The following is a 19349-nucleotide window of genomic DNA, read 5'->3' as shown; positions in this document are numbered from 1 at the left end:
CAGTTGCAAAATAATACATTTCATTCTTAGTCACATTCAAAATTTCAAAAGACCAACAATTAAACAGTTCTTAGTTGTGCGCACCAACAATTTAACAGTGAAAACATTAGGTAAATAACAACTAAAATACAAAACGGATGTTTGAGGAAGGGGGAGACAAATAACAGAAACACACAAGAAAAACAATGTTTCACATAATAGATTTTATACATTCACATTTGAGATGATGGAATCCCCGGAGGAAGCATTTGATTCATCACAAATTGTTGAATGTGCAGAATCCGAGATAGCTTCATCAGCTTCATCAAGAGTCTCAGATGGAGATGCAAAGCAGGGTTTGGGTGGCATTTGCAGATGTTCTACACTGCTCTCGAGCATTTCTATGACCCTGCTCATTGAAGGACGATCATTAAGGCATCATCTGTATGCACCATAATGCAACTATAATCAGTTTCTTCACCATATCCTTTTCAACTTCTGTTTCGGTCCCCAAATCCAAGTCTTCTTCGTGATCCAACCGATCATATATCCATGTTGGGAAGTAAATTTGGCTTGAGTTATCGACATGAGGGTTGATATTTTTCCTTCTTCCAGCAATTTCCATCAGTAACTTCCCGTAACTATATACATCAGACTTATATGAAACTCCTCCAAATTTTCTATAAAATAGTTCAGGAGCCATGTACCCTAATGTTCCTCGTACATTAGTTACAGATACAATACTATCGTCCGTTGGATAGAGCTTCGCAAGCCCAAAGTCTGCTACTTTTGGAGTGAAGTTCTCATCAAGAAGAATGTTCTGGGGCTTGATATCAAAATGTAAAATCCGCATATCACAGCCTCGATGTAGATATTCAATTCCACGAGCAATTCCTATGGCTATCTCATACAACTTATCCCAGCTTAGAGTATTGCTCTTGGAATCTTGAGCAAATATATACCTATCAAGAGATCCATTAGGCATGAATTCATACAGCAGAGCCCTCTTCGATCCTGATACACAGAACCCAATTAGTCGAACAACATTAACGTGATGAATCCGACCAATGGTTCCTACTTCATTGATGAAGTCTTGTCCGTTCCCTTTAGTCTTGTTCAACATCTTTACTGCAACTGGATGGCCGTTGTGAAGCACTCCTTTGTAAACAGCGCCGAAGCCTCCTTGGCCTAATTTTTCTTTGAAACGCTTGGTTATTATCCAAATTTCCCAATATGAATACCGCATTGGCGTGTGATTCCTGTAGTTGGTCAAGAACTCTTCAATTCTGTCATCCATTGACAGATGTTTCCTGTGTAATTTGTAGATAACAAGGGCTGATAGGCCCAATATTCCAAATGATGTCCTTGCTATCATGAAATACCCTGCAGTGAAGAGAAAGTAACAAGGGATTTCATAACTCGTCATTGCCGATAAAAGCACAAGGGATAAAACATCTCAGATATCTTCAGATGGTCTTACCTATTTTCAAGCCCACTTGGACAAAGTCATCTGTACAAGAACAAATTCAACAAGTTTAGGGGCAACTTTTAATGAATCCCGAAAGTGGCAGGGTAAAATTTAAGGACTTCTAAGGCTCTTACAAAGTATCTGTTGAAATACACCAGCAAGGAATATTAAGAAACCTGCATGGTATAAATAATCGCATTAGAAAACCTGAAATACTTGCAGATGTTTGAATATTCTACTACTGAGCATTTTATTTGACTGGCATATATCGAACTCAAAATCATATCTATGTAAAACTACTGAATTTAAATTTCTAGTTTTGATGCTGCTACTGACAGTGAGAAGAGCCGAATGGTCTGGGGCATTCTTTATTCTCGACATAAGTGTAAGGAGCTTGCGAACGAAGGTAAAAACCGGACAGCAAAGCCTGGTGAATTTCTAGGTATGTATGGTGCCGAATACTCTTTGCCGGATTGGGAGAGGTACGTAAAACGTTGCAGTTACGATGGAGGTCAGCGACTGTCTTCTTAAGAAGAACATACGAATATGGTAGCGAGGAACTTCCATTGAGACAAGGAGATGTAGATATGTAATCTTTGTCATTCTCGACTGGTGACGAACAACCCACGAATATGATGCCATTCTCATTTGATTCCAGCCAGTACGTTGAATAATAGTAATCTCTTTTAGGGAAGCCAGAATAGTTGGGAACAGAGGAGCAATTCCCTCTCTGCAAACCAGGATCAACAACTCGGATAAGTGACTTCTGGTATAAGATTTCATCCACGAAGTATTTTCTTGGGTAGGATGAATACGACAATTGCAGATCCAAAACGGTTCGATTATTGTTATCGCATTTGAGTAGGAATTTAGAGAATTTAGTACAATTGTTGGGATGAGTTTCCAAGTGAAATGGGAACTGGATCTTGAGAAAATCACCACAAGAGGCGGAAGAGTTGCAGACATCTAGCTGGGCTGCGACATGGGCTAACTGGAAGTTGATGAAGCACAAGAATAAGAAAATGAGAGCAGCAAAAGAAGAAACAAAAGATACCACTTTCATCTTGAACTGAATTGATGAGATTCGAAAGAACTCGATTCAGTCTTTGTGTATATATATATACAAAATAAGCTCTTGCTTTTGCTATTCTGCCACGGGATACTAAACCACAAATTAGGGAGAACAAGAGAGGCTGCAATAAACGCGTAATTCTAAGCAAGGTGATGTTCAAGCAAACCAATAATTTAGTTCAGTTGATTTAGGAGTCAGGAATTTTCTTTTCTCCCGGGTCAATGAAAAGGAAGTCAGGATTGATCGAGAATCTTACACATCTTAACAGTTAGCAACAATTAAAACCCTGCCTTTTCTCCTCCAATGAGGAAGACTCACAGATCTCCACATTACCTGCAGGAAGTTTCATAGAAGCTCTAATAGAATTTATTTCAGATATACTTCTCCATTCATGGATTCAACTAAGTCGGATCTGATAAGAATCAATACCTGATCCTATTTACTATAATCCATTAATCTGATCAGGTACCCAGGTGGTGATCCTAAATTAAAGGATTTATTTAATCTATTGCGTTTTCATCAATTTAAAATCTATAAAGACTTTATCAAAAAACAAAATTTATTTTCAGATATTAACTAGTTTAATTAATGTATCATGTGGCACAATATAGCTGGAGACAGAAATATTAATATCTTATTTTCTTTCATGTGCTCTTCCACGAAGGAAGTTTCTCTTCATGTCTCTTTCCATGTTTTTCTTTATTTTTTCTTCGGTGAAAAGCTTATTTCCATGTTTTTTTGGTAATAAAAGTCTCCCTCGATGTTGTTTCAATATTTAAATGTAGATAGATAGATGATCGGTTGCTTCCAGGAAGAATTAAGTTTCAAGTAATTTATCAAAATATCACAAATAAATATTAGTCTTTAAATGTTAGCATTTAATAGGAAGCCAGCCTGACCTATTTATAATCAAATTAACACATGGTTTATATAAAAAATAAATATATGAAAAAAAATTTCTTTTGTACACTCTATTTATGTGTCAAACAAGACAGATTAAATGTTTAATTTTAAATTAATACTTTTTTAATTTTTAAGTTTTTTCAGTCACTTGATTGACATTTAAGTGCACTATTGGATACAGTAAAAAGATATGCAGGGTTGGTAAAGTGGTAAGATCCATATTTTTTAGTGGAGAGATCATGGTTTGACCCATGGGATAAAGCTCTCCATTGAGGATGTAATGTAGGTACGGCACGCTGGCCCAGAAAGCATTACAATTTTTTCAGTATAAAAGTGGAGTTTGTACGGTTGCTTCGTTTTTCTTCTGTTATTTTTGGCAAACGCGGTTGTTTCGTTGGAGTGGGTCATTTTAACATGCTATATGCATTTCCAGGGCCGGCGGTCAATTTACCTAAAAAATAATTAGTGTGACCTGCATGCTGTGCATTTAATGTGCAGCATGTGCAGCGCACGGTTGAGATCGTGTGCTTCAACGTGCTGCATCACAGCCCAAAAATAATAAAAAAAAAGAAGAAAATTTGAAAAATGAAAGGTGCCGGCTGTCAAGCCAGCCCACGACCAACTAGCCGTTACAGACACGAAGACTTCATTTTTTACCTTTTTTTTTTTTTTGGTTGAAGACTCTGAGACTGGCAGAAACCACTGTTCCCAATGAACATGGGACACGTGTTTTGTTCGTTGTATTTCTTATTTGTTTATTCCTTCAAATCATTGGTTTTTAACCGTTGAGCACATTTTTCAAATGTGACGTGACTGTTACTTAACAACAACAATATAAAAAAAAGCGAAAAAAGAGTTAGGAAATGAAATGCATGGAAGGAAATTTTTGGCGATATTTCGCAGTTTCGCCAGGGGGTGAAATGAGAAATACAGTATGTCGCCGAGATCAACGCCAAGATCTTAGGGAAAGAAAATCGTTACGAAAGTCGGCAAAAGCTTCGCCATTGATCAAGGGTAGAAGACCAAAGGAGAAGATGGTTGAAATATCCCTCATCATTCACAGAATTCTTCTCTCTCAAATTGGGTTTGTTTCAATTGGAAGATCAAACCACCTTTGGGGTCCAAGTAGAAAGGGGTCTACTCCACAAAATCAGCTATCACCTGGTTCTCTTCTTTTGATTTCTATTAAAATCTCAGTGAAGTGTGAACCGGCTAACTACTGTACAGAGGAACCAGGTAAACCACGCACAGAGGAAGTGAGGTTTCACCACCGCACAAAAGAACCACCGCCTTAGATGAAATCCGATTATCCCAAACGCATATGAAGTGAAGAACCACCACCACCGCCTGAAGTGGGAAATATCTCTGACGCACGTCTGCACCACACTGAAAAAAAATTGAAAATGAAAAGTCCTCTGCGTGAGATGGGATTATGGGAATGAGTTGGGAAATATTTCTGACACATCAGTTTTTTAAAGAGAAAATATATTGCATGAGATAGAAATGGGGTTGGGAATTGGAATTTTGATGTTTAAAAGATAAAACTGAGAATGTGTGTTATAGAAGTAACAGGTATTTTAATTTGTAAATATGGGTTTGGGAATCGAGACAGAAGAATTAAATTAAAAACAGATACACAAAGTCGGCGATATTCGGCGATATTTCCCTAGGGCTGCGTTTGTTTGCTGGAATAAAGGTGGGGTGGGAAAAAAGGGGTGGGAAAATTCTTGAAAAATGTATAAATTTCTTACTTTTCCTTTAAATCCTAAAATGGTAGAGTGTTTGGTTGCTTGGGGTGGAAAAGTGGGAGACAAGGTTCCTTGATTCAAGGAACCTTGTCTGCTGATGTGGCAGTTTAACTTTCCCACCCCATGCTATTTTAAAACCCCACATATTTGATGGGATTTTGTGGAAAAGTTGGGAAAAGTAAAAAGTGGGACCCACCCCATCACTTTTCCACAAAACCCTTTCCTTTCCTTTTCTTCTCCCTCACCCCACTACATGTGGGACCCATATGTTTTTTTTTCCCACCCCTTTTTTCCCACCCCACCTTTGCAAACAAACGCAGCCTAGGTATCGCTGATTCGCTGTCCATGATGAAATGATCCACATCGAATGTCAAATTTCTTCTTGGAGTTTACCAAAAAAAAAAATTTCTTCTTGGAAAATCAATTTCTTGTATAATGCAACCAAACCATCAGATTTGGAGATGGATTTGGCGTCAATGGAAGTTAAACCCCACTGCTCTTGCTGTTTCTGCTATTATTTCTTTTTGGAGAGGTTAACGCAGATGGGTTTTCTCTTTCTTGATGCCTTGGAGAGTTCTCCATCGATGACTAATGGGTTTCTCTTAGGTTGCTTTCACTCACAAAGAAAAAAAGGAAAAGCAAAAAATAATAATAATAAAAAGGCTTAGGATGGAATCGGTAGAGGAGAAGAAAAAGCGAAGGATGTGTGTAAGACAAAAGTATAAAAAATGCTTAGTGAAGTCATCGTCACTTCTTACGAAAACAACGGAAGATATCATCACTTAATTTCAAATTTTATATTTTTTCATGCTGTTCGGTTAAGTTGGAGAATTGCTTCATTTATTTATTTATATTTTTTTTCGGGATAGTGGTGTTTTTTTTAATATTAGAAATGTAATACCTTCCACAAGGGTCGAACCAAGACCTCTCCACTGAGAAGTATGAATTTTACCATTCAACCAACTCTTGTATTGGCGAATGCTTCATTTTATGCAAGCATAGTGCAGTCTATGACTTAAATTGAAACTTGTGGTTGAGACAAAATCTTGATTACTCATTTGCATAAATAAATTATTTTGTGGTAAAATTTAATTTACAAAATGAGTGGTCGAAATTTCGTCTCGACTATAAACAGTGTTGAAATTGCACAACACCCAAACTGAAAATAAGGAAACATCAACAATGGTTGAGATAGATGAGAAAGTCGACGTCGGAATAACGCAAAATAAAGTTACATGTTATCAAAATTCTAGTCCGGATTAAGACATTTCACAACGTTAAAAAAGACAAGTAGATCCAAACATCGAATAAATTGCTATATGCGAACTTTTTTGGGGGTCTTTTTGTGTTTTGTTTTTTTTTTTTGGGGGGGTGGGGTTGGGTTTAAGCTATATGCGTGATTTAATCACCAATCAATTCTTATACTATTTTTGCCAATGGTGGGTTAGTTGAGGGGTTAAAAGCTCAGACTCCCATGGAGAGGTCTTGGGTTCACACCCTTCCTAGCAGTATGCTATTTTTGAAAACCAAGAAAAAAAACCCAGAAAATGGGAGGGAAAACCTATTTTGATTCCTATAAAAAAAACTATATGATTCATTTCAAGAATATAAAATCATCCCCGAACCCTCAAAAAAAATAGCAGGTGCTATTTACATGGAATTCTTAATATATACAAGTGATCCTACTGAAATGTTTCATTATCCTCACAGAAAATTTCATATTCTCACCAACTTTCTCAGATTTCTAACTATCGTTTCAGGATCATCATTCACCGGTGACTAAAGTCCACTTTCATGGTTTTGCCTCAAAGAGAACTGAAGAATAAGGAGCAACAGCATATGTACTTCCAATGACTAAAATCATCGGGAGACTTGAGATTCGTGTCTACCTGCAATTCAACATCAAGATGGTTTTTTATGCTGCATTCATTTTGCTGGAAAAGTATTTCCTGGAGGGTCATGACTACTGCCAAGTTTTAACAGAAATTTTTTTCCCCCTATTTTTAATCCATTATCTTCAACAGGACACATTTAGGTCTTCTATGGTCAAACAAATCAACGATGCCGTCTATGTCGAATCCAAATCATCACCCCTGACCGGGAGCACTCTGTGCTTCCCGACGGGTTTACCACCACAAATTCGGTGGGACCCACCGGTAAAAACTAATAAAATAAAAAAATAAAAAAAACCCTTCCATCACCCAACCCCTATGTCCCCTGTATTTATGGTGGTAAAGCCGACGGGTAGCTGATCCAGACTCGTCTATGTCTATGTGAATAATGGGGGTAAAGACAACATCCAAATGCAACAAATTAGAACAAGGGAAAAAAGTGAAAAACTAGTGTCCACTATGTCCTAGAAAAACATGGTGCCAACACATATTTGTCTCGCAAGTCCAAATGCAAATTATGTCCTTTCTGAGAATGCTTAAAAAAACACCTTCTACTATCAAGTAAATAAAAAATGCAATAAAAAAAGAGAGAGGGTATGTTGATAAAATTAAACACGTACTACTATTTTGGGGTTTATTAATTGTTTGATAAATAATAAAAAAAAGGTATGTTGGGCTTTAAATAATAAAAGATAATTTGGATTTTAATTATGTTGTTTTGGTTTCTTAACAATTATTTTAATTGAAGGTAATTTAATATTTTAACCGTTAGGGTGATTATAAAAATTTAGGGTTTAAAATAAAAAACATTTTTAGACAATGCTAGTTTGGAGTGTAGAAAAACATTTAACGGTAAAAGTTAAATTTAACCGAGAAAATTAACAAAAGGGAGGTGTTTGACATATTTGCTAGGTAAGAGAGGAGATAATTGATATCATCCAACTAAGAGGGTATGTAAGTGATATCTACCCTATTTTTTTTAATCAAAAGAACTCAATATTTTTTAATATAATTGATATGTCATGCATATTTTTTAATTATAATTGATATAATTGATATTAACCGTCAGTGTGGGTTACAAAAAATATCAATTATCTCCTCTCTTACAGGCAGCGATAAACGCTGATTACCATTATCTTCTGGTACTTATTGTTTGCAAGTACAACCACTTACATGTTTTAAGTAATTGAATCCATAGTCATCAAAGCAGTTCCAAGTTATCACATGACAGTCTATTTGATGCTTTATAACTTCTATAATGTGGTTAAAATTCTCCAGAAAACATTTGATCCGTTACTTTGCTTTAACACTTATGGTCTGCTCTAGATTAGAATGCTTTTAGTGTCTCTTGTAAAGAATGGGTGTGTGCTTGTGCATGCAGGTGCTAGGAAAAAGTCCTAAAGAGCTGCAATGTCATTGGCCCTTGGCACCTTATTTTCTGTGGAGATGGAAGCTGTCAGAGGCGATCACCAGCTGAAGTCTTGATAACTACAACAGGATGAAATTCCCATTGTCAAAGGGTTCAAGCACATCTATATATGTTTTTGTCGGTGAACTGAAACACCCTAATTCATCTCTTGATATGAATGATTCATTACAATTATGTGTCAGCTGTCTTTGTGCATTTAAGATCATTAACCTCTTTCAATTGGAGAAAGAATTTAGGTGTCAGCTGCTACATTCCTGTCTTGTTCAAAGTGAAGGGAAATGAATTTATGGAACTTTGATAAACATGACTATGCAAATTTTAAACTTAGCAAACAGTACTTACCAAAACAAAACAAAACAAAAAAAAAAAACTTAGCAAACAGTGACTTTCTTTTCAGTTATTTTGTGTTCAAATCCAAGGAATTCCATTTGAAAGTCTAAGTAAATTTTGAAGCTTCTAGAGTTAGTTACACAATTATTGTTGTCAATGAAAAGAAAAAATTTCCAGTTTTATTGGCTTTTAGCTTAATTTCGCTTAGGGGTTTGCAACTTGCCTAATATTATAAAATAGTTAGGAGTTGATAACTTTCAGTTTAGTTAGCCTCTAGTTAGGTAATTAATTTTACCAACAAGAAAAGTTAGGTAATTAATGGATGTTCTACTTTACCTTATAACAACATTACAAATATACAAAGAACAGCACTGATAAGAGATTTCAATTATGCCTATGGAATAAAATACAAGAAAAGCATAACACTCGGAACCAATGCCTTTTCAGTGGTGGTGAGGGTATATGCATTGAAAAACAAAAGAATGCCATTTAGACTTCGCCCTCATCATTATCATGAAGCCTGAAAGATGAAATTTTTGTACATGCATTGGTTTGCAAAGGTGGGGTGGGAAAAAAAACATGTGAGTCCCATGTGTAATGGGATGAGGGAGAAGTAAATGAAAAGAAAGGGTTTTGTGGAAAAATGATGGTTGTGGGTCCCACTTTTTATTTTTCTCAACTTTTTCACAAAGTCCCACCAAATATGTGGAGTTTTTAAATGGCTTGAGATGGGAAAGTTGGTTGCCACGTCACTAGATAAGTTTTTTTGAATAAGTTTCCTTGATTTAAGGGCCTGTTTGGTTACATGAATCTAGAGATTTCAAATCTCTCGATTCATGAATCTGAGAATTATACCCGTTTGGTTGTAAAAATCTCTAGATTCATGAAATCTACAGATTCACGTTTTTTGTAAAAAGGTGAATCTTTTTTTTCTACGAAGGGTGAAATCCGAGAGATTTCAAAAAAGCTATCCAATTGTACATTCACAAAAATCATGTCGATCAAATAAATTTTAGGATGAATTCCGATTTCATTCCACAACCAAACACTTAATTTTATAAATTATAACTCCATAGATTTGACAGCTACAGACTTGAAACTCTCCCCATTGAAATCTCCGGCTCATGCCACAACATGTGCTTTATAATTACATAAACTATTTTTCCTAAACGTGAATGTCCTTTTCGGTTTAACTGAAAAAAATAAGAAATCTAGCATTTTTTTCAAGAATTTTCCCATCCACCTTTATTCCAACAAACAAATGTAGCCTAATGGTCCTAGCACACATGGTCAGATACACTTCTTCTACTTCATAATTACAGCAACAACAAGAAGCTTTGTCCCCATTGAACGGGTTTCGCTACAGCATTTTTTTATTTAGCATGAAAGAGACAAAAGTGTAATTGAAATGAGATCGTCATTCAGGATCTGGAAGGAAAATACAGACTGTATAAAGAAAAGAAAGAAATTCAAAAGATAAATGCATGAAAACACAAGATTCGATCCAAACCAAGGAATGGAAAGTGACCAAATGTCATACATGCAACATGTGCTGCATAATTACATAAACTATTTTTCCTCTTCCAGGGATGGTGGGATAAATGACAAGTTGTTTAGGGCACACCAACGATTGAACAAGAAGTAATGCTTCAAATGGGGACGACGATGACAAAAATGCTTCACAAACTTTGATTTCCTATCACCACACAATCAAAGAGAATCCAGATCCATCCTAAACGTGAATGTCTTTTCCAACTGGAAAAGTATGTTAGAGGTGTGAAACTTGACACATATTTTGAGGCCAGAAACAGCAGTCCCGGTCCATGAAGGTTTTCAAGGTGGTATCAGGAGTCAGGTTTAGCCAGCTATATATAAACTCTTCGGATTCAAAAAAAAAATAAAAAAATGAAAGAATAAATCCCCAACCCTCTCCTGCCACCCCCTTGTTTGGTTTTGAAGGCCATTAATTCCCTGCCACAGCTTCACTACCTATTGCGTACAAAATTGGTAGCACAATTGCAATCCCACTTTTGAATAGAAAGGAACAAAATAAAATAGACCCCACCCACTAATTAATGACTAATGACTGCTTCCTCATGATGCCAGGTCAGATGATGAATCTATGAAGAAAACCGTACGTGTCCCATTGCGTAGACAGGGCACTTGGTTGATCGGACAGGTAAAGAAGGTGTAATTCTTGGTGTTATAGAAGTAATGGAATGGAGATGTCGAAGATAATGAGCTATTATTATCAGCATCATCAAACCCAAGGATGAGTTCTTCAAGGCAACTTTTCTGGACGTAAATGGTTTGCTGTGAAGAATAGGAGATGTAATGAACAACCAAATCCCCAACAGATGGGAGTTGCAGGAGTGCCGAAGCCTCCTTGGCCTAATTTTTCTTTGAAACGCTTGGTTATTATCCAAATTTCCCAATATGAATATTGCATTGGCGCATAATTCCTGTAGTTGGTCAAGAACTCTTCAATTCCGTCATCCATTGACAGATGTTTCCTGTGTAATTTGTAGATAACAAGGGCTGACAGACCCAATATTCCGATTGATGTCTTTGCTATCATGAAGTACCCTATAGTGAACAGAAAGAAGCATTAAGGGATTTCATAACGCGTCAATGCTGGTAAAAGCACAAGCTAGGGGTAAACACCTATGTTATCTTGGTCTCACCTATTTCTGGGGCGACTCGGAGAAATTCATCTGTATAAGAACAAAATCAACAAGTTCAGGAGCGACTTTAGTGAATCTTGAAAATGGCAGGGTAAAATTGAAGAAAGGATTTCTAAAGCTCTTACCAAAATCTGTCGAAATACACCAGAAAGGAATTTCAAGAAACCTGCATCATATAAAAATAATCGCATCAGAAAACCTGAAAGACTTACAGATGTTAGAATGTTCAACCACTAAACATTTTATTTGACTACCATATATATAACTTAGAATCATATCTATATAAAAATACTGAATATTAAATTCTAGTTTGCCGTTGCTACTGACAGTGAAGAGAGCCGAATGGTCAGGGACATTCCTTATGCTCGGCAAGAGGATCTTGCCAACCAAGGTAAAAGCCGGACAGCAAAGCCTGGTGAATTTCTGGGTATGTATGGTTCGGAATTCCCTTTGCCGGACTAGGAGAGACACATAAAACCTTGCAGTTATGACGAAGGGTAGCTAATGTCTTCTTGAGAAGAACATACGAATATGGTCGTGAGGAACTTCCATTGAGACAAGGAGAGGTAGATATGTAATCTGTGTCATTCTCGACTGGTGAAGAACAATTCACGAATGTGATGCCATTCTTATTTGATTTCAGCCAGTATATATCGTTGTAACCATAGAAGCTAGAATAGTTGGGAACAGAGGAGCAATTCCCTCTCTGCAAACCAGGATCAACAACTAGGATAAGTGTTTTGTCGTATAAGATTTCATCCACGAAGTATTTTCTTGTGTAGTATGAAGCCGACGTATAGTTGAAGAATTGCAGATTCAAAATGGTTCGATTGTTGTTGTCGCATTTGAGTAGGAAGTCAGAAAACTGAGTACAATTGTTGGGATCAGTATCCAGGTGAAATGGGAACTGGATGTTGAGAACATCACCACAAGATGCGGAAGAGTTGCAGACTTCTCGCAAGGCGGCGACATGGGCTGATTGGCAGTCGATGAAGCACAAGAACAAGAATATGAGAGCAGCAAAAGAAGAAACAAAAGGTATCATTCTCATCATGAACTGAATTGAGATTTGAAAGAACTCGTCTGAAGTATGCTCTTGGTTTTGCTATTCTGCCACGGGATAGTCATTAACCACAAATTCTTTTGGTCCAATTTAACCACAATTAGGGAAAACAAGACACCGCAATCGACGAGTAATTCTAAGCAAGGTGATGTTGAAACAAATCAATAATTTATTAATTTGAAAATGGAAGAATGGAAAAGATAAAATATAAAATATAAAACCTCAAATCGGTTCAGTTTAATAAAAAGGGTTAGCCGGAGTTAGATTTTTGTTTTTTTCTCCGGGTCAATCAAAAGAAGTCAAGAGTAAGAATAATTGAATGTTTCTTTTTGGAGTCTTGCTTCCTTTTTTCTATCTTCTTCTTGACCGGCAGCTGCCCCCTTCTTTCTCTGTGTTTCTTTATATTTTCCTTTGATTTTTTTCTTCTATTAATTAAATAATTATTCATAAATATATTTTACGTATTGCAGGGTTTTATTAGTTGTGGACTTGTGGGACAGTCTGAAGGTGTCTCCGAGTTTCAAAAGTCATGCCTTCCAAATTTGACACCTTCATTGATGAAGACTCATAGACCTCTACATTACTTGGAAGATTTTATTTTTTTTTTTTTTATTTTTTTAAAAGTAACATTACCTGGAAGTTTTATAAAGCTCTAATTACAAACCAAACAACCCCTCCCCTTTTTCTCTTTGCCCAAAATGAAAAGATGCCCATATTAAAAGGGATAGGGAAGGGATACTTCTTTCTTTATTGTGTTTTTCTTAACATTACTTTTTCTTAACATCCAAAGTAAAGGAAAAGGTGTATTTTATTGTATTTTATAGAGAGGGACTTGGATTAGAGACGAGTCAAAAAGCTTGCAATTGTTTTCAAACTTAGCTTTAGATGGACTCATTTTGAAGAATTAGATAACTGATGGGAAACATCTTTTCCTTTACTTTTTTGTTTTTTTTCTTTTTATAAGGAATTTTTTTGAGCAAATTACATGGCACCCACTATATAGGGGATGAAACTAAATTGTCTCATAAATTACATAACACTCACATATAAACTACAAGTTATTTGCAGTTAAGTGTATTATTAAAATAAATTATGAAAATAAATGCCCTTGTTTTTATTTAAAACATTTAAAATTTAAATTTTAAACTATCCAAATGCCTTCTGAACAGAATACCTCATAGGCATGTGGTTCCTATAGTTGGTTAAGAACTCTTCAATTCTATAATCCATTGACAGATGTTTCCTGTGTAATTTGTAGATAACAAGCGCTGAGAGGACCAATATCCCAATTGATGACCTCGCTATCATGAAGTACCCTGCAGCGAACAGAAAGAAGCAAGGGATTTCATAACGTGCCATCGCTGATGAAAACACAAGGGATACGGTATCTATCATATCTTCAGATGGTCTTATCTATTTTCAAGGCCACTTGAAGAGATACATCTGTATAAGAACAAAGTCAACAAGTTCAGGAGCCACTTTTAGTGAATCTGGAAAGTGGCAGGGTAAAATTGAAGAAAGGATTTCCAAAGCTCTTACCAAGTATCTGTTGACATACACCAGGAAGGAATTTTAAGAAACCTGCATGATATAAATAATCGCATCAGAAAACCTGAAATACTTATAGATGTTAGAATATTCAACTACTAAATTTTAAATCCTAGTTTTGCCGCTGCCACTGACTGTGAGAAGAGCTGAATGGTCTAGGGCATTCTTTATGCTCGACAAAAGGAACATAAGGATCTTTCCAGTGAAGGTAAAAACCGGACAGCAAAGCCTGGTGAATTTCTGGGTATGTATGGTTCACAATTCTCTTTGCCGGACTGGGAGAGAAACTCAAAATGTTGCAGTTACGACAGAGGTCAGTGACTGTTTTCTCAAGCAGTACATACGAATATGGTTGCGAGGAACTTCCATTGAGACAAGGAGAGGTAGATATGTAATCTGTCATTCTCGACTGGTGACGAACAACTGACGAATATGATACCATTCCCATTTGATTCTAGAAAATATGCTGAATTATAGTTGTAACCAGAGAAATCATAATGGTTGGGAATAGAGGAGCAATTCCCTCTCCGCAAACCGGGATTAACAACTGGGAGAAGTGTCTTGTTGTATAAGATTGCATCCACAAAGAATTTTCTTGTATAGTATGAATCCAACGTAGAGTTGAAGAATTGCTGATTCAAAACAGTTCGATTGTTGTTATTGCATTTGAGTTGGAAATCAGAAAATTGAGTATAGTTGTTGGGATCAGTGTCCAAGTGAAATGGGAACTGGATGTTGAGAAAATCACCACAAGAGGGGGAAGAGTTGCAGACATCTCGCAGACATGGGCTAATTGGAAGTTGATGAAGCACAAGAATAAGAAAATGAGAGCAGCAAAAGAAGCAATGAAAGGTACCATTATCATCTTGAACTGAAATGAGATTTGGAAGAACTTGTCTAAAGGACTCCAGTTTTTGTATACAAAAGTGAGCTCTTGCTTCTGCTATCCTGCCCCAGAATAATGAACCACAAATTATGTAGCTTGTAAGGTCACCGTATAAAGATGAGCTCAAAAGTCAAGCCTTGCTCACTTTCCAGAGTTGGGTGAACCATCGAAAGATTTGACAACACTTGTATCGTCCAGTTTCAAAAGTCATGCCTTCAAAATTTGACACCCCAATGAGAAAGACCCAGAGTCCTTGACATTATCTAGAACTTTCATAGAAACTCTAATTACAACCCTGCCTTTTCTCCTCTGATCAAAATGAAAAGAGACCTGCATTAGAAGTTGTGAAAAAATTCACAATGGAAACTCACAATGGCATTGAAAAGGAGTTTATTAGTCATAAAAAATCAAATCAAATACTGCTTACACTTTATATCTAACATATCTCAAGTTACAAGTCTAGAATGATTTACCGTGTCAAAAATCTCAAGAAGGATGATATAAGCAGGGTTCAGGACCGTGTTCAGCAAAAAGAAGAAATGCAGGAGAAGCTTATCCATCTGAACTTCCTTAGCATCAGTTCCTAAACTTTATAACTTGCACAAGCCCTGCTTCAAAGCTAGAACTGCAATTGCTGTGGCTAAAAGTGGCCCTCTGGTATTGCATTCTGCTGCAAGAAAGGACATCTTTGTATACTAATTCGACATTCTCATGGACCATAATGGAGGTGTGAAAACAATTTTTTAGTATTGGAAGAACGAAAAATGACACCATAGGAATCATATAGTCAAAGAAGAAAGTCCATCCTGGAGGGCAAGAAGGACAAGATGGTTTACCAAATTTGTAACGTTGAAGCCTTTGTGTCTATCCCCATATCCTGATCAGGACAGGATCGTATCAGTAAGATATCATGTTACATTAGGTATCTGTCACTGCATGCACGTGCCGGACTCGGATGGCCATAGGTGGGCCACGTGATGGAAAACTCACATCCATCTCAATGGTCACAATTTTCTGCTGAAAATAATTAGGGAAGTGCATTAAGGTGGTTTAAAGATTCAGAAGTGATAGATAAACCACAAGATTACAGTAAAATTGCATTGTTGTATTCTGTAACCATAAAATCTTACTTTTTAACCACTTACCTTGTTGTTTCATGCTGAAATTTGACTATGAGAGGGGGATTGTGTCCATATAACATGACCCACCCATAAGTGCATTAAAGTGGTTTAAAGATTCAGAAGTTATAGATAAACCACAAGATTACAGTAAAATTGCATTGTTGTATTCTGTAACCATAAAATCTTACTTTTTAACCACTTACCTCGTTGTTTGATGCTGAAATTGACTATGAGAGGGGATTGTGTCCATATAACATGATCCACCCATGCCCTCTCCCCCTATGGGAGTCTGGTTCTGTAACAATTAACATATTGTTTTGTATCTCCCAGCTTCGATTCATCAGTTCATCCATTTTCCATCACATCACTGTGTAGTGATCTATGTAAATGATACATCTCCAGAACCAACCATTGCAATAAGCCAAAATACAGGGCCTAAGCCTGAGGAACAAAAAGTTATGAAGATGACTGTTAACCACAAATTTATCTAAATGGTTTAAAAATTAATATAAGTCCCAGGAGTTATATTGCAGTTTTTTAATTTGTCATAATGAACAAAGAAGGCAAAACCAACCTTGAGAATGAAGATCTAGTTCAAATTAGCAGGCCTTAGTTACCTTAGGCGACTGAGTTTTGTAACGGAACACATCACCAGTAATCCTTGCACGAACACAAACCTTGTCTGAAGTGGTGAAATCGATGGCGGTCCCTCACTATAATTTCGCGTGCAAAGGCTCTTGAGATGAGCTTTGCTGCAGTATGGCAATCGGCACATATGCGCAAGTTCTTCATTATCCTGATTGGAATTGGTGGTTTAATGCTGATAAGTCCAAAGGCAATGGCAAGTTTTTCACTATGTCTGTACAAAATGGATTCTTTCTCTTCTGCATCTATATCCAGAGCAACCTCATTTGTTTCTGGAGCATAGCCTTCCATCTTCAATCTTTTAGCCATCTCATCCAACATTCTATCTATCTCAGCTATTTGTGGGTGCATCCTATCCCCTGCCAAGAATTCATGAACAATACCATTGGCTTCTATCAAGCTACAGCCAGGGGTTTTCACCACTCCATGTTGCTTCATCATCCCTCTTATCTCTATAACATCATCCCACTTTCCCTTTGAAGCATATATATTAGATAACAGTACATGGAAACCATCATGATCAGGCTGAAGCTCAATAAGCTTTCTTCCTACTCTTTCTCCCATTTCAGTGTTACCATATTTCCGACAAGCCCCAAGCAAGGCACCCCAAGTAGGCACATCTGGTGCCATTGGCATGCTCTCTATAAGTTCTTCTGCTTCTTTGAGCAAACCTGCACGGCCAAGAAGATCAACCATGCAACCATAATGTTTAACATTGGGTTTTAGGTTGTGCATCTGAATCATGGAATGAAAGTATCGGCGGCCCTCATCTACTAAACCGACATGTCTACATGCACCCAGTACCCCAATGAAGGTTATTTCATTGGGTGCAACCCCACACCTATTCATCTCCAAAAACTTATCGAGAGACTCCTCCACCAACCCATTCATGGCCAGTCCTAAAATCATAGCATTCCAGGTAGACACACCCTTTTCCTCCAATTTATAGAAGACCTCCAGTGCACTTTCCACACACCCACATTTCATATACATGTCTACAAGGGTTGTACCAAGTATGGGATTGATCTTTAGACCATACTTATCTATATAAGCATGAACCCATTTGCCTTGATCTAAAGCAGCCAAGTGAGCACAAGCTGAGATTACACTCACCAGTGTGGTCTCATCAGGCCTGGTATCTCCAAGCTGCATCTCATTGAACAAGGTTAAGGTCTTGGCAAACTGATTGTGTTGTGCATAACCTGATATCATGGCACTCCATGATATAACATCCTTATTGGGCATAGAATCAAATAATTTCTCAGCATGTTCGATTTGACCACATTTCAAGTACCCAGAGATCATCGAATTCCAAGATATCTGATCCAATCCCTGGTTGGCATCAAATAGTCTCTGTGCTGCAATAATATCCCCACATTCTGAATACAAGTGAATTAGTGCATTCTGAAGATTAATATAGGTCTCAATTCCCATCTTAATTATAATTCCATGAACAAGTTCTCCTTCCTTAATAGCTGACAAGCCCCCACAAGCAGAAAGAACACTGACCACTGCAACCTCATCTACCTTAATTCCAAGAGTGTGCATTTGTTTGAATACAATCAAGGCCTCTTCCAACATACCATTTTGCTCATAAGAGGAAATCAGTGCGCTCCAGGAAACAACATCCTTTTGGGAAATTTCATCAAAGATTTGACGAGCTTCAGTCACAAGTCCTGTTCGACCAAACAGTGCAATCATAGAATTTGAAGCAATCGTGTTCCTCTCAGGCATCTGATCAAATAAAAGTTTTGCATTTTCCACATCCCCTATCTGAACATAACCCGCCAATAGTGAATTCCATGATATTGAATCCAACCCTACGCTTTCATCAAACAACCTTCGTGCATCCCAAAGTTTCCCACAAACCGCATACATATTGATTAATGTATTCTTGACATAGACATCAGAATCAAAACCTAGCTTCAAAACATGATTATGAATCTGTTTTCCTTCTAATTCAGATGAACGAAGAGCACTAGCATGGGCTAGAATCGGGTATGTATAGTTATCAGACTCCACACTCTTCTCCAACATCAATTTGTAAAGGGCGAGAGCTGAGTCAGAAGAATTTCTCTGAGCATATGCTCTCATCATGGTATTCCAAATAAACCCATTTGGGAATTGAATTTGATCAAGGATACGTCGGGAGTATTCAAGATGGACGAAATCAGCATCAGTGGAGAACTTAAGAAGGCGGCTGGCAGCAAACGTATCGGCAATGAATCCAGAAACTATCATCTGAGAAAGGATTTGATTGAAATCCCTAAGATTTTGGCATTTTCGCATACGATCTTCTAAGGCTATTATTGTTAACGGCGGTCGAAGGGTAGGAATCTGACGAACAGGAAAGTCCTTCACTGCAGGTCCAAGCTTAACCTTCACAAATCGTTCAAACCCCATTCGATTCTACGCGTGGATCTGAATCCATTTAAAGCCAGGCTTGAACTGCTTAGCCGTTCTCAGTTTAAGACCTATGTAGCTCTTTTTTTTTTTTTTTTTTTTTTTCTTCGCTAAGCGGCTAAGGTCCTATATCGCTCTTCAAGGAATAACCAAATGAATCTTCTCTTCAGATCAAACC

The 19349-nt window shown here is 37.1% G+C and overlaps 1 protein-coding gene, 1 long non-coding RNA gene and 1 pseudogene across 7 annotated transcripts; all 3 read right to left on the bottom strand.

Annotated features, from left to right (window-relative positions):
* Positions 1–145: 145 nt before the first annotated feature.
* LOC149009032 (LEAF RUST 10 DISEASE-RESISTANCE LOCUS RECEPTOR-LIKE PROTEIN KINASE-like 2.1) lies at positions 146–12556 on the bottom strand. Its single transcript, XM_089160935.1, is given in 7 exon segments — positions 146–411; positions 413–1362; positions 1460–1489; positions 1582–1623; positions 1784–2540; positions 11631–11671; positions 11860–12556. Coding segments are annotated over 7 exon segments (2724 nt in total). The 3' UTR covers positions 146–204.
* A 757-nt stretch (positions 12557–13313) lies between these two features.
* Positions 13314–16361, bottom strand: LOC149009031 (uncharacterized). Of its 4 annotated transcripts, none has more exons than XR_016174510.1 (5): positions 16327–16361; positions 15476–16016; positions 14973–15311; positions 14108–14149; positions 13314–14011 (listed from the first exon to the last, which is right to left on the bottom strand). It is a non-coding gene; the product is annotated as an uncharacterized LOC149009031 (long non-coding RNA). The 4 variants fall into 4 exon arrangements; XR_016174509.1 differs by lacking the exon at positions 16327–16361 and having other exon boundaries at positions 15476–15672; positions 15839–16312; XR_016174511.1 differs by lacking the exon at positions 16327–16361 and having other exon boundaries at positions 14973–15332; positions 15476–16312.
* A 69-nt stretch (positions 16362–16430) lies between these two features.
* Positions 16431–19323, bottom strand: LOC149009030 (pentatricopeptide repeat-containing protein At3g62890 pseudogene; annotated as a pseudogene). 2 transcript variants are annotated; one of them, XR_016174507.1, is made up of 2 exons: positions 16741–19323; positions 16431–16564 (listed from the first exon to the last, which is right to left on the bottom strand). The product of XR_016174507.1 is annotated as a pentatricopeptide repeat-containing protein At3g62890 pseudogene, transcript variant X2 (transcript). The 2 variants fall into 2 exon arrangements; XR_016174506.1 differs by having other exon boundaries at positions 16698–19322.
* Positions 19324–19349: the final 26 nt, after the last annotated feature.

Source organism: Hakea prostrata, chromosome 7, assembly GCF_041222555.1.
Source record: "Hakea prostrata isolate BN-2017 chromosome 7, UWA_Hpros_2, whole genome shotgun sequence".
Classification (NCBI taxonomy): Eukaryota; Viridiplantae; Streptophyta; class Magnoliopsida; order Proteales; family Proteaceae; genus Hakea; species Hakea prostrata.
The sequence above is the reverse complement of the archived record's forward strand: the minus strand, read 5'-3'. Positions and strand labels throughout refer to the sequence as shown.